At 42.6% G+C, this 15,779-nt stretch overlaps 1 protein-coding gene across 1 annotated transcript in view; it reads left to right on the plus strand.

The window, feature by feature from the left end:
- cacna1g (calcium channel, voltage-dependent, T type, alpha 1G subunit) overlaps positions 1-15,779 on the plus strand; it is a 435,684-nt gene that overhangs the window by 345,878 nt on the left and 74,027 nt on the right. Inside the window, exons 19-22 of the mRNA XM_039739383.1 lie at positions 2,703-2,771; positions 4,592-4,776; positions 15,247-15,373; positions 15,605-15,730. Of these exons, the coding sequence (XP_039595317.1) occupies positions 2,703-2,771; positions 4,592-4,776; positions 15,247-15,373; positions 15,605-15,730 (507 nt within the window). The remainder of the gene's footprint in view (positions 1-2,702; positions 2,772-4,591; positions 4,777-15,246; positions 15,374-15,604; positions 15,731-15,779) is intronic.

The raw sequence follows: 15,779 nt of genomic DNA on the forward strand, positions 1-15,779 counted from the left end.
GCACAGTCACCTCTGATGATCACGGGGTCCATGAGGGTCCTGGGTCTCCTAAAATCCGCTACCAGTTCCTTGGTCTTGCTGGAGTGCAGGTGTAAGTGGCTTGAGTTGCACCATTTAACAAAGTCTTTGATTAGGTTCCTATACTCCTCCTCCTTCCTACTCTTGATGCAGCCGACAATAGCAGTGTCATCAGCGAACTTTTGAATGTGGCTGGACTCCGAGTCATATTGGAAGTCTGATGTATGTTGGCTGGATAGGACTGGAGAAAGTAAAGTCCCTTGCGGTGCTCCTGTATTGCTGACCACAATGTCAGACCTGCAGTTCCCGAGACGCACATACTGAGGTCTGTCTGTAAGATAGTCCACGATCCATGCCACCAGTTGTGAATCTACTCCCATCTCTGTCAGCTTGTCCCTAAGGAGCAGTTTAGCCCATTCTTCCTGGCAGATCCTCTCAAGTTCCATTAGATGGGACTAGGAGGGTCTGTAGACTACCATCTTCAGGTCTCTCCACACACGTGTCTGAGCTTTGGCTGGGCCACTTAAGGACAGACGGAGACTTGACCTGAAGCCACTCCAGCGTTGTTTTGGTCGTGTGCTTTGGGTCGTCATGGTGCTGAATGGTGAACCATAGCCCCTGTCTGAGGTGGTGTGCATTCTGGAGAGGGTTTCCTTCAAGGACTCCTCTGCATTTGGCTCCATTCACCCTTATAATAATAATAATAATACATTTTATTTATATAGTGCCTTTCCCATGTTCATGGCACTTAAATTAATTCTTCCCTTCCCTTAATTCTGACCAGTCTGCTGCCCCTGCACCCCCATAGCACCATTGAGTTGGCATTAGGCAGGTGATGAGTATGTGGAGTTCTGCCCAAAGAGTTCACTTTGTTCATCAGACAAAGGATTTTGTATTTTCATGCTGTTAGAGTCCTTTTAACTATCATATGCCTTTTACTCACGAGTAGCTCCCATCTAGCCATTCTACCATATATACCAGATTGATGGAGTGCTGCTGAGATGGTTGTCCTTCCGACAGGTTCTCCCATCTCAGCGGATGACCTCTGATTCTGTTAAACTGACCATTGGGTTCTTGCTCATCTCCCTGACCAATCTTGTACCAGTTACTTGGTTTGGCCTAAACGTCAAGTCTAGGAAGACTCCTGGTGGTTCCAAACTTCTTCCATTTCACAATCATTGAGGCCACTGCACTCCTGGGAACTGTCAGAGCTCCAGAATGATTTTATCTCCTTGCCCTGATCTGTGCCTCACCAGAGTTTGATCAAAGAGATCTACAGAGAGTTTCTTGAACTTCACAGCTTGGTTTTTGTGCTCACATGCAGTGTGAATTGTGGACCTTTTATAAACAGGCACATATGTGCCGTTGTAAATGATGTCCAATCAGAAATGAGAGATTTCATTATTTGACTTTTAATAAATTTGAAAACCTTTCTGAAAACGCATTCTCACTTTGTCATTATGGGAATCTAAGTGAAGATTGGTCAAATATGTCACATTTATCCATTTAAAATTAAATCTACAACACGATAAAATGTGCAGAAAATGAAGGGGCTGAAGACCTACTGAATCTACTGTGCAAAAAGTGCCAACAGCGCAGTCATTCTGTCTGACACATCAAAATCCACTGGTGGCCTCAGCCTGGAATTTTATCATCCTGCTTTATCATGTTAGGGTTGAATTCATGGATGGACTGAAAGTGTTTTCTAAATTTACATCTCTTTTTGGCACTTTCACTGTTTTTGTTTTCTGGCTTTATTTTGTTATTTGCTATAAATAGAAGTGCTATAGAGAGCTTGTAGGAAGCTGGCTGTTTCTTTTGTTTCAGATTCAACTCCTAATTACGGAAGCCCATAGATATTAATAGCGGCAGAGGTACAAATCTCTTACTGAGAAGACCACGACCTTCACATATGACCGCATCCCCAGCACATGCTTCATAAGTCTTTCTCTTTTTGCTAGCTGCCCTCTTTTTTCACCCAAATGCCATCAGGCTCTATTATGACCTTCGTCTTGGCCACACTTTAAGTATTCCATATGAATGGGTACAAATCCTGCAAACACTCTGTGATGACCTGCCTCAGTGCAGTGTAACTCTGCACTTCCTGTATATGTTATATATCTGTGGTCCGTTATATATGCCACCATGCCCACCTGTGGTCGTAAGCTTTGGTAGCAACCAAAGGGAAGAGACTGTAGGTGCACAAGAAGTGAGGTTCCTCCACAGCAGACCATGATAGTGTGACAAATCTCAGTAGAGATGCCACTTGTCCTGACCAAGGGGAATGAAGCATGAGCTCCACCAGCAGGCATTGTACCTGATAATGGCGGCAACACAAAACCAAAGTCCTCAGACAAAGCTCTGTATTTTCTGGCCACTCGAGTCTCAGTAATAAATGACAGAATGAAAACACATCCAAACCGCATCTGGTGGGGCTACCATTTCTCTATTTCCCCTTATAAGCAACTGTATGGGGTTAAAAAATAACATGGAGAAGGAGTCCATGGCAATTCTTGAAAGTCTGTGTGAGACCTGGAGTGGAAGCTGCATGTCTGTGCTGACTGGATGCATTTCCTTTGCTTTTTCTGCATTGAGCTTCTGTTGTGTTACCCTTCTATGACATTCCCTCAGTTGCCTTGTGTGCCCATCTGAGGGTCTCTCTCTTTCTCACTTGTTCTCTACAGGAGAGATTTTTCCTGACACTGTCCAACTACATCTTCACGGCGGTCTTTCTCACCGAGATGACAGTAAAGGTAAGACATTTTCTCTGTTGTTTTTACATGATTCTGTGGGCATAACAGCCCTGTGCCTTTGGCCCTCTTTATTAATCCTTCATGATTACGTTTTAGCTCCAAGTGGTCTGATTTTATAAACCCAGTCTTGTTATTTAGTGTTTAATAACAGCCAAACATATGCCTCCTTGCAGTGCCGCTCACTGGGGAGAGTTGATAACTTGCTCAATTAATGAGATAACAGGCTGATTATTTGTTAAATAAGCCCAGGGTTATTGAGGCCTGCGATTAAAACAGCTCTGCTGAACTGATCAGGATGTGCAGCGTGAACTTCCTTAGCCATCCTTCTTTTAGAAAGAATGAATAAGGAGAGTGTTATAAAGAGCAACTTTCTGTTTTGCCTTCTAATATTCAGGCTACATGTGGAAGAGTGAGCTGCTGTCTGTCTGTCTGTCGTTTGTTTGGGTCAAACCTTTTCCATGCTGGTTAAGGGCTAAAATGGCTTTGTTGTTTTATTTAGACATCCCAGACCACGATTTGAATAATTTTAGAATGATGATTTTCAGCGCGTGTGCATCTGTGTCATACTAAAAATGAAAACTCAAAATAACACTTGGTCAAAATGAAACCTGGCACACTTATCACCATTGTAATGTCGCCCTTCTGCCATTCCAGTCCAAGAATCTAGAATGCAGAGTCCACAAACAGCTCCCCTCTTTTCTCGATGACAACAATCTACTAGAAATATCGAGACTGGACTGCTTTCAGTCACAAATGCTCTTAGATCTGCTTGAGCTTCTCTCTCCTCCGCCCTTTTTCCTTTCCTTCAAGAAGTCTTTGTTCTGCCTCTGCCTGTTTGTGCTCTTGTGAGATGTGCCGAGATTGAACAATGCTTCTCCATTGTTGCTCAAGGCTGTGGAATGATCTCCCCTTGGCTAGTCTATCCATCCATCCATTATCCAACTCTCAATATCCTAACTACAAACTGCACCCAATTTTCTCCTGTTTAGGCGTCTTTTGAAAACACACCTCTTCATTAAATACTTTGGAACTGCTTTACAGGACAGCTGCTGTTGGACTCACGGAGTTGAGGAACCTTTTTTTTGTCTTTGTTTAGATGCACATGTCATTATACAGCAGCAGTGTGACTCCCTCTTGCTTGTTTTTTTTTATCTTGTTCTCACTTCACACCTTCTGATCTTTCTTATATGTATTATAACTGACTTTATAAGTTGCCTCAGATAAAGGTGTCTGATAAATGAACAATAATAATAATAATAATAATAATAATCTACTATATCAGGTCTATGTGTGTGTGTGTGTGTGTGTATGGTCCCTCAAAGCAATCTGATTGGTTAGTTTGGCTTTGGTGACGCGATTGAAAGAAGAAGTGCGAGTGAGAGACACACGAGGAGGAGTAAAGGCATAGGAGGCACGCTGAGAGTCGCCTTCAAAGACAGGAAATATAAAAAAGGTCTCGAAATGACAGAATCCAACTAGCAGGCTTTACAGAAATGTGCTCGACGTCGAGTGTGCCAGGCAAGGGAGATTCAGACGCATGAGGATAAAGAGGAAAGGTGCTGAAGGTACACACAAGTCTCAAGATATCAAATATTTTGTAATGTATTTTATTACCCGTCTTCAACGGGTGACAAGCAAATAAAAATATACTAGAAATCCATGGGATTTTTCTCTACAAATATAGTGAATGTATAAGCAAATAAAAATGTTTAGCTGCTGTTATGCTGATGGACCGTCAAGGCAGAAAGGTCAACTTTAATGCACATTTGATTTTCTTTGTGCTCAGTCCTACCTCTAACAGCATTTGCATCTGTTTGTAGGTGGTAGCCATGGGCTGGTGCTTTGGGGAAAAAACATACCTGAAGAGTAGCTGGAACATCCTGGATGGTGTACTTGTCTTCATATCAGTCATCGACATCCTCGTCTCCATGATCTCCAACAGTGGAACAAAGATCTTGGGAATGCTGCGAGTCCTGCGGCTTCTGCGCACCCTGCGGCCTCTCCGGTAAGCATGCTGCTTATTCGACATTTCAATGCCAAGACGTCAGTGAACTTTAAAAAGTGAGTTGTGGTAGGAATCGTGCTGCTCAGGACACAGGGTTCCTGTGGTTCTGCACTTTTGTTTAGGTGAGGACTGCTTTCTTGTGCTTCGAAACTCCTAAAATAGCCAAAGGCTAAAAGTCGAAACACTCACAAAAACCAAATGTCTATATGCTTGAGATAAAAATTAACAAAAGGAAAGTTGACCTGAAGATACAAGAGCAAAGGGGGCAGACAACACAGAGAAACAGTCAGTGCCTTGGCCATTAGCCTGGGGCTCTGATGGCGGTCCTATTATAGCTGGCTGCAGTGCCAGAAAGCTCTGCCCCTTAGAGGAAAGAAAAACAATTGAAGGACAATACAATATGAGAAAATAATTGACAAAGAACAAGGTCAGTAAAAAACAAACATATAATAAAAACATGGAAAAAACAGAATCTTTAACAGAACGCGGGATGTGTGGCAGTGAGACAGACTCTCAAAACGAGTTCAGAATTGGTGGAGATGACTCGGCAGGGAGAATAAGAACTTGTCTCATCATTTAGAAGCTTCCGTGTTAGCTTCCAAATGATGAGACAAGTTCCTATTCTCCCTGCCGAGTTCATCATTGCTGTTTTAAAACAAATGAAGGGGTTAACATCACTTATTAACCTATAGTATGCTAAAAGTGACAAATGAAATTTTAAATGAAACAAAAAGCCATGGTGTGAGACATCCACTGTCTGCCGCTGTTGGTCTAACAAGTCACGTTCACTTCCAGTTGGTGTTTCCTTTTAGAATCTGAGAGGTGAAAGGGGTGGGGTCAGGGGCGGAGTCAGGGCTCTCTTCTTTCAGTTATTTGTCTTGTTGGCTTTGGTAACAAAAGAAAAGAAAAGGCAGTGAGCAGATGTGTAACCTCCAAACCCTTCCTCGGAGTACCCTTTCCTGTAAGTGACATGACGTGCTCCAGAGTGCACCCTTTGGACCCTTTCATTTGTTTTACATTTCCTTATGTTGCAGCCTTGTGCTAAAATCATTTAAATTCATTTTTCGGCACCACAATCAGGCAACACTTTATAACCCAGAATGACAAAGTGAAACCAGGCTTTCAGAATTTTTTTACAAATGTATTAAAGTTAAAAATTTGAAATATCCCAATGATAAAAGTATTCAGACCTTTTGCTGTGGCTCAGGTGCATCCCATCCCAGATCTGGGAAAGGCCACAGAAAATTCCCTCAGCGTTGCAGCATTGTAGGCTCTCAAGGGCACAGCTGATATAATTTTATGATATTATATAATTTTTCAATTTTCTACCCATGACTCTTCCTAGAGTCCTTGAAATGGTCAGCTACCAAACTGAGTAACTGTGGGGAAAGGGCCAGAGAGGTGAACAAGAGCCAGATGGTCAGTCTAGCTGAGCTCTAGAGCACCTGTGTGGAGATGAGAGAACCTTCAAGAAAGACAACCATCACTACAATCCTTCACCAATCTGGTCTTTATGATAGAGTGGCCAGTCCTCAGTAAAAGACACATGGAAGCCTGTTTGGAATTTGCAAAAAGGCAACTAAAGGACTCTCAAACTGTGTTAAACAAGGTCCTCTGGTGTGATGAGTGTCATGTCTGAAGGAAACCATGCACTGCTCATCACCTGAGCAATACCACTGCGATGGTGAAACATGACGGTAGCAGCATCATGCTGTGAGGTTGTTATACAGCATAAGGGACTGGGAGACTAGAATGGGTTGAGAGAAAGCTGAACGGAGCAAAGTATAGAGATAACCTTAATAAAGACCTGCTTCAGAGTGCTCTGGACCTAAAACCGGGCCTCCACACAGAACACTGACCCTAAGTATAAAGCAAAGACAACACAGGAATTTCTTAGTGACGACCATGAGAGTGTCCTTGAGGGCCCGGTCAGAGCCCAGGCACGAACCCAACTGAGCCCTGACAGTAGCTCTCCACCGATGGTCGCCATCCAGTCTGACAGATCTGGAGAGGATCTGTGGAGAAGAATGGCAGAAAATCCCCAAATCCTGGTGTGTGAAGTTTGTCACATCAGACCAAGAGGACTTGAAATGTCTTCTTGGAATTGCTGCCAAAGGGGCTTCATTTAAAATGGAGTAAACCGTCTTGAATACTTGTGTCACTGGGATATTTCAGTTTTTTAATTTCAATAAATTTGCAACTATTTCAAAATTCCTGTTTTCACTTTGTCATTCTGGGGTACTCAGTGGTTTCTTGATGACAGAAAAAATGAATTTAAATGAATTTAGCACAAGGCTGCATCATCACAAAATGTCAAAAAGTGAAAGGGTCTGAAGACTTTCTGAATCGACCGTAAACTACAGTGCAGCATATTAATTATGATATTAATATCATCATCATCATCATCAATAGTCTTTGTTATATTATTTTTATTGTTATTCACATGAGATACAGAATAACCCTTGGTAATAAATTGCACATATTTTTAACACTTGAAAGTTAGCAGAGCACACCTTCTGGAAATTCACAGGCAGACCCCAATTCTCATTTTGCCCAGTGGAGCAAGTTTATCAAAATGTGAACATCCAGACGCTCCCGAAGAAAAAAGGGGGCTCCTGTCATTAAATGCCAACTCCAAGTGGCTCTTCTGTCAATACTCAATTAAGGAAGCTGTCAGTTTTTCATGCGTTGCCTCGTCATGAACAGCGAAAGCCTTTGGCGACACCCACTCACTAATTTAACTTACATTTAATGGAGGTTAATCAAGTCAATTTTAAAATTCTGCTGTGCCCTGCTTTGTTTACTTTTTGTAGATAATTAATCAAAATTTAAGATGTCCAGAGGGAAGGAGCAATCTGTGCTGCCTCTGAGAGATGCGTCTTCATTCATCGCTTCAATTGTGAGGTTGCACACGGCAGACTCTTCAGTTAATGTTCGCCAAGTCCATGTGCTCCTTCAGGGGCCATGTCTGGTAAAAGAGTTGGGTATCTCAGGAAGGTTGGCTTCGGCCTCGACAAGAGGCCTTTGGGACTTCTGAGGTTAAAAACCTCCAAGTGAAATGTTGATTTGTTTTTGTGGTTGCCGGTGATGATTCTCAGGGCCACAAGAGTAAATTACATTGGATTCAGCAAGTACACCGGCCCCTTCGCTGTGGTGTGTTGTAAATTTAGTTTATCTGGATACTTTTGACATATTTGTGTCCAGCATTCTACACTCTTTAGCCAATAATGACGTTTTCAGAAACGTTTGCAAATGTATTAAACATCAAGAACTGAAATCTCTCCTTCATAGGAGTTTTCAGACCCTTAATTCAGTACTTTGTAGAAGCCCCTTTTGTGGCAATTCCAGCTTCTTGTCTTTTTGGCGAAGTCTGCACAAACTTTGCACACCTGGATTTGGGCAGCAGTTTATCTCACTCTTCCTGGCAGACCCTCTCAAGCTGCGTTAAATTGGACGGGAAGTGTCTGTAACCTGCCATCTTCGAGACTCTGTGGGGTGGATATCTGGGCTTTGGCTGGGCCACTGAAGGACACTCAGAGAGAGATTTGTCACAAAGCCACCCCAGCGTTGTCTTGCCTGTATGCTTTGGGTCATTGGTGAGCCATCACCCCAGTCTGAGGTGGTGTGCAGTCTGGACCAGGTGTTCTTCAAGGAGCTCTTTGTATTTGGCTGCATTCACCATCCTCTCAGTTCTGACCAGTGCCCCCCATTTCTATCACGTTTTGCTGCCACCACCTTGCCACTTTGCAGGGATGGTGTTAGACACGTGATGAGCTGTGCCTGGTCTTCACCAGATGTAGTGCTTGACGTTCAGCCCAAAGAGTTACATTTCTGGCTCATTACACCAGAGAATCTTTTTTGTTGTGCTCTCAGATTCCTTTAAATCCTGTTAGAAAGCTCCCAGGAGTAGTTAGCCGCTTTTCTATACCCACCTGATTGATGGAGTGCTGTGAGATGGTCGTCCTTCCAACACATTCTTCCATCTCAGCAAAAGACATCTGTAGCTCTGTTAGAGGGGCCATTGTTTCCTTGGTTGCCTCCCTGACCAAAGTCCTTCTTGCCTTGTTAAACAGTTTGACCAGGCGACCAACTCTAGGAAGAGCCCTGGTGGTCTTCACCTTTGTGCTCCCGGTAACACTCAAAGCTTAGGAAATGTTTTCCCCCTTGCTCTGGTCTTTGCCTCACCACAACTGGATTGCAGAGGCCTACAGAGAGGCCCTTGGACTTCATGACTTGGTTTTTGTCCTGACATGCAGTTTGATTTGTGGACCCCTCTATACAGAGGTACATGTGAGCCTTCTAAATCAGTTCAGTTGGCTACAGGTGAACTCCAGTCAAGCTCTGGACAAAATCTCAAGAAGAATTAAAGTCAACAAGAGGCATACTTCTAGGAGTATATGAGAGATTTTAGGTTTAGATTTTTGATAAATTTGCAAGCCTTCTTGAACACATGTTTTCACTTTACCATTGTGGGTTCTTGAGTATTGATTAATGCTCAAAATTGGCCAAATGATCCATTTCACATTAAATCTACCACACAATGAAGTGTGCAGATAGTAAAGGGGTCTGAATACTTATGAATTGTAGGGTGTGCTGTTGTGCTATTCTCCAAATCTAAATGAGCACCACGAAGGCCACAGGAATAAATACAAAGATTTTATTTTTTAATAAAGAGTAGGGAGTGACATAGGCAGAACACAAAAGTACAAAGGCTTCTCGGGTTTTTCTTCTTGGAAAAAAATACCCCACTATTCTTACAAGAATCTCCTCTTGAGTTTCAGCAGAGATCTCGGCAAAGTCACACAGTGGGCTCAGATCTTCCAAATAATGTCTTAATGTTCAGTAATATCTGGTGAAATGTATGAACAGTTGTTTGTGGGAATAAAACACTTTACTATGATTATGCAGTCCTTGCTTCTGAATAGTTTTATTAGTTGTTTTAAATTATAAGCCCAGAGTCCTCCTGGGTCCAGCCATATGCGTGGTGAAGCCCAAAGACCCCTTGGGACGCCTGTTCCACTTTGCCACACTCATAGTACAGGGTTCCTTTCTTTGCTCACTCCAGTTGTTACACTCCTTCCCTTACACACTTGCTTCACTTTCTCCCACTGCCTCTGACTTTGCTCATTGTACTGGTGGAAATTGAAAACAAGGAGAAAGCACAAATTATCTTAATATAATTGGTTTATTGACTGAGAAAACGGTAAAGCCAAGAAATACCAAAATGATCCACGATCCAGGCCAAGTGATTCACAAATAATCAACAGGGAATGAAGAGCTGTTATGACTATGCGTTCTGAAACTCATAAAATCCAAAAAATGGCAAAGGCGCTTCCATTAATGCCCACTAGAGGGGAATATACCACCAAATCCCAGCTAGATAAACCGCCAAACACAAAAACTTCATACAAATAAAAGGGGTCTTATTCTTCACAGGTAATACTCTGTCATATTGTCGAGCTCTGAAGAGCAAAATGGCAAAATCAGGTTGACTAAAACACAAGGTAATTCAAACAAATAAACTCCAACAGCAGAATCTCAAGGCAAAGTCAAAAAACAGAGCAGAAAGCCAAAAAAAATACAAAAGGCACAATAAAACCACAGAACTCACCAAACAGCCCAGCCAGGTATTGTGGGAGATCCTCCAGGTTTATACCAGGCTGTGATTGGCAGGTGGCCCCACCTCTTGGGCCCCACCCACAAAACACATGGAACATAACCCAGGCAGCTTACATACACAAACACAATCAAAAACAAAGAATAATGCAAATATTCAACAAAAGTAACTTTAATGTATATAAAGGAATTAAAACTGAACAAAACAGAACTAAAACATGAAGTTGGAACCCTGGCTGAAACACCACAAAAGTATCAACAGTCCTCAAAATTCAAAAGGTCTTGTAATTCCAAAAAGGGCTAAAGGCCAAAAATACTCAAAAAGATTAAAAAGCTAAATACTCAAAGTGACGAAATGTTGAAATACTCAAAAGCCAAAGACAGAGAAATCAATAAAACATCCAATGGTGAAGCATGGTGGTGGTAGTAGCATCGTGCTGTAGGGTTAGGGGCTGGGAGGCAAGAAGAGTTTGAGGGAAAGCTGAACGCAGCAAAGTACAGAGGTATTCTTAATGAAAACCTTCTCCAGAGCGCCCTGAACCTTAGACTGGGCCAATGGTTGACCGTCCATGGGACAATGACCCTAAGCACAAAGAAAAGACAACACGGGACAACTCTGAGAAGTTCCTTGAGTGGCCCAGCCTGAGCCCGGACCTGAAACCAATTGAACATTTCTGGAGAGACCTGACAACAGCTACCCACCGGCAGCCTCAATCCAACCTGACAGAGCCTGAGAGGATCTGCAGAGAATGACAATGGCAGAAAATCCCCAAATCCAGGTGTGTGAAGCTTGTCACGTCAAACCCAAGAAGACTCCAGGCTGGAATCGCTGCCTGGAGCCTAATAAATTTGCAAAAAATGTCTAATATCCTGTTTCCGCTTTGTCATTCTGAGGTGCTGAGTGTTGCTTGATGTGGGGAAACAATGAATTGAGATGATTTTAGCACAAGGCTGCAGTACAACAAAATGTGGAAGAAGTGATGAGGTGTGAAGACTTTCTGAATCCACTGCATTTCTCTCCTGTTTATCAGGACAGTCTGAGGTCCTGCGTCTGTCCCGTAGAAACCCCTGCTAGCTGACATATGGGTTACTTCTACCTGTCCTGCCTTCTTTGTGATTAAGTTGAGCTTCATTCCTTACAAAGTTCTGTGGAAATCGACCCTGCATGATGCCAGTTGTGTCTCCAAAGTGCTATCGAAGGGTCCTAAAGGCAAGCCCTCCCCACTCTTGCCTGGCCTTTTTGTTTTCATTTGCATTTCTTTAATGACACCATCCTGTATGTGCAAGGGACATCTTTAAAGAGAAATTAAGCAATAGCATCCGTGCTTCTAATGCAGCCCCCTCATCATTCCACTTTTTTCTCAGTGAAGGATAATTGTATGCTTGGCTTATTCTGTTTTGTTTTTTTAGATAGGTGAAAAGGCAAGTAGATTATTTTATGGAGAGTACCCTCAAGAAGCCTGCAGATAATAGGACTGTTAGTTTTTGCATTGATTCATACCGAGTGCTGAAACGCTCAGCAGTCTCCCCTGTAAGCGGGAAATTGCTGGCAAAGAGAACCATGGCATGCCGTTCTGTAGATGGCAGGCAGAGACAGTCGTCTTCAGAGTGTTGGAGTCGACATAACAGAAGGTGTCAGAGATTTGTTCAGCTCTTTAAAAACTTTACATTTCATGCTCTGTTGACACAACACAGACGCCTATGCAGCCTGCCATGGAGAGCCATTTCTAAACGAGGCTATGCTACCCTCTGCTGGCCAGTTGTAAGCACTGCCCTGCCACAAAGTGTGTTACAGCTAGTCAGTATCCACGCGCTCCCTCCAGTTTATCACATGCTGCTTTATAAACCCCCAGATAAACGCTGCAAAACTGACAAGAATTCTGCCAGTGATATTTAGTACTAAACCATTAAGCCCTATTTATTTTCCTCAGGGATCCATTTTGGGTCCTATTTTATTCTCTAAATACCTTCACCCTATTAGAGCTATTTTTAGGATATTTAACATTTCTCTTCACTGCTATGCTGATGATACTCAGGTTTATATTCCCGTCTGCAACTCTGCAATAAATCAACTCCACAACTGTCTTTCTGAACTAAGATCCTGGATGCCTAATAATTTTCTTGATCTGAATCAAAATAAAACGGAGGTGCTTATAGAGGGTCCATCAGCTAAAGCCCAAATCGGTCTTGGACTTCTCGGCTCTTTCTCAATCTTTTGCAAACCACAAGTCTTCAGTCTTGGTGTTATCTTTGACAGTAACCTCTCTTTTGAGAAACAAGTTAATTCTGTAGTCAAGAGTTGCTTTTCCAGCTTCGTCTATTAGGTAAGATCAAGCCTTTTTCATCTTCTAGGGATCTTGAGAAAACTACTCGTGCTTTTATCGTTTCTCGCCTTGATTACTGCAACTGGCTGTATTCTGGGATTAGCAAACCCCTGATACGCAGGTTTCAGTTGGTCCAGAATGCTGCCACTCGCTTTCCGGTTGGGGCAAGAAAGTCTGATTCTGTTTCTCCAATACAGTACTAGCTTCTTTACACTGGCTGCCTGTCAGTTTTCGAATTGATTTTAAAATCTTGTTGCTTGTTTTTTAATCTTTACATGGCCTTGCTCCTGCCTATTTATCTGAATTGTGTGTTTTACACCAGCCATCCAGAGTGCTTAGATCTTCTGGTCAGTTGTCTCCTGTTGTCCCTCGTACCAAGTGTAAAACTAAGTGGGACAGACAGGACTTGTGCTGCTGCTCCTCGCCTGTGGAACTCTTTACCTCGTCACATAAAGGAGTCGTCGACAATTCAAAACGAGATTAAAGACTCATTGCTATTCACTTGCATTCCGTGACCTTCAGTAATAATGATGGTTTCCTAATTGTGATTATGTAATCTGACTTCTAGTTATTATTTATTTTATTTATGTTCATTTATTTTATTTCTATTTATGTTATTCATGTTAATTGTATGTTTCTCTTTTATTCTGTCATTGTAAAGCACTTTGACCACAGCATTCCTATGTTATTTTAAATGTGCTCTATAAATAAATTTGACATCGACATTATACGTACTGTGTTAAGCTAGCGAGCAGACCGCAACACAAAGTGTGCACACTAACAGTTACCGAAATGCATTTGTACCTGTAGGGGTTTGTTCAATCAGCACATGGCTATTCTCCTAGTCAGTAGGTGGCAGTGTTTGGTCAATGTGCTGGGTGCCAGTGAAGATGGATACAACACTATCACATATCTTCTTTTGTATAACAAAGAAGTGTTATTCATTGGAAAAAACAAAAATGGCACCAATGAAGCAGGTCGCAGTTCCAAGACTAGAGCCATTATGGCCATTAAAATGGATAAAATGCCAAAAAGTGAACTTCAAATACCCCTTCAAGAATCTGCATTTTGGTCCAACAGCACCACAGCAATAAAATACATTTCAAATGAAAACACTCGATTCACAACTTATGTCACTAACAGAACCACAGTGATAAGAGATCATTCACGACCTTCACAATGGGAAAGCGTCACATCTGCCCTAAATCCAGCAGCTCGGGCACCAGGAGGACTGAGCCAAGCGTAGAAAGCTTCACCAAAAGTAAAATCTGGACACAAGGCCTAATGGTCTTCATGAGGGACCAAAAAAGACTGACGATGATCCAGAGATGAAAAACTATGCAGTTAGCTTGACAAGTGCAGAAGAGATCAGCAAACCTGTAGATAACCTACTACTCAAGATGGCCACACTTAAAGAGAGAGGTGGCATGGTCTGTCAAGTTTAAAGAAAAACTTCATGCGTTTAAAAGATGTTGTGTGATTTGTCTACTTAAAGGATAAGTTTGGTATTTTTCAAGTCAAAGTTATTTCTTCATAAAAATGGTGTATGTGCATTTTCCATGCAAAGTTGTGCTCTAAAGTTATCTTTGCCTTCTATGAATTTAAAAAATGTCTTGTCTGCTCTGGAGCTTTACAATTTAAGGTAAGGGGCATGGAGGAAAAGCTTAAAAATGTACTAAATACAGTATGTCCATTTTACAAGCAAAGACAGCTGTGGGATTGCCAGAGAAAAGCCCACAATGTCAAGGGGAGAACAGGTAAACCTCACACAAGAGCAACCAGGTGCAGCATTTGGATCCAGAATGCTAGATACACAAGGTATCAGGGATGACCACTGTGTCACAATCAGTGTCATTTCTATTTGTATTTATTCTCTCCTACCTTATTAACAAGAGATTTCTGAAGTACTGATTGCGTATTTGGGTGCCATAGAGGCAGGGTGTTTACAATGCCAACGGAAAACACACTTTCCTCCCACATTCTGCAGACATACACAGAAGGTAAATTTGCCGTATGTAAGCAAGTGTGCCCCCCAGTCAAAGCCGGTCCATCCTTCAGGTGACATAGGTGGCTGCCTAGGGTGCCGTTAACCAAGTGGCACCGTTTCTGAAAGTTAAGGGGCACACTCCCCAACATGCACTCCAAACCCACTCCTCCACCTCTTTCCATGCTTTGGACACCAATTGGCACTGTTTAGTCAAATCAAGGGGCACCTGCTGTAAACATGGAGGGGAACCCCACATGCCTAAGGCTCTATATGAGCCTCGCCTGGCACCACCTCCAGTGGATTGGCATATCTTTCAAGATTGGATTGCGCCTCGTGGCTGGTTCTGCTGAAATGAGTCCATGGTTTCCATGGCCCTGTACTGGTGAAAAGCAGCCCTGAAAATCAATGGACTGTTGTGTGGGTGCACAGTTAATAACATTTGAATCTAAGCTATGAATTCAGAAATAGTTATTTTCTTATTAAAACCCAGAAGAACCCTTCCTTACCATCCTCTTGTTTTATTCCTCTTTCTTCTTTCTGTAGGGTGATCAGTCGAGCACCAGGCCTGAAGCTGGTGGTGGAGACCCTCATATCCTCCTTGAAGCCCATTGGCAACATAGTTGTCATTTGCTGTGCCTTCTTTATCATCTTTGGCATCCTCGGAGTTCAGGTAGATGGGGACACTTTCTACTTGTCCTAAATGTTCTGGGAGTTGTACGAGAGGAGGCTCACAGTTTGCCCGCTGGCTTTTTTGGTTTAGCATTCTGTGCTGGTCGACTAGTTTTTAAAGCTCAATTGGGGCCTGATGAGACTGGAGCAGCCCTGGCAGGGTTGGTCATGTAAGTCATGGGTCAAATCATACCTTTCTTTGTTTCTATCTTTCTTTCTTTGTTTCTGACAGCTTTTCAAAGGCAAGTTCTTTGTGTGCTTTGGAGAGGACACCAGCAACATAACCAACAAGTCGGACTGCCTCCAGGCGCATTACAAGTGGGTCCGCCACAAGTACAACTTTGACAACCTAGGCCAGGTCAGTGGTGCAAGAAAGGGCACAACCTGTTAGCGAAGTTTCTTGAAAT

Source organism: Polypterus senegalus, chromosome 17 (genome assembly GCF_016835505.1).
Source record: "Polypterus senegalus isolate Bchr_013 chromosome 17, ASM1683550v1, whole genome shotgun sequence".
In the NCBI taxonomy this organism is placed as follows: domain Eukaryota; kingdom Metazoa; phylum Chordata; class Cladistia; order Polypteriformes; family Polypteridae; genus Polypterus; species Polypterus senegalus.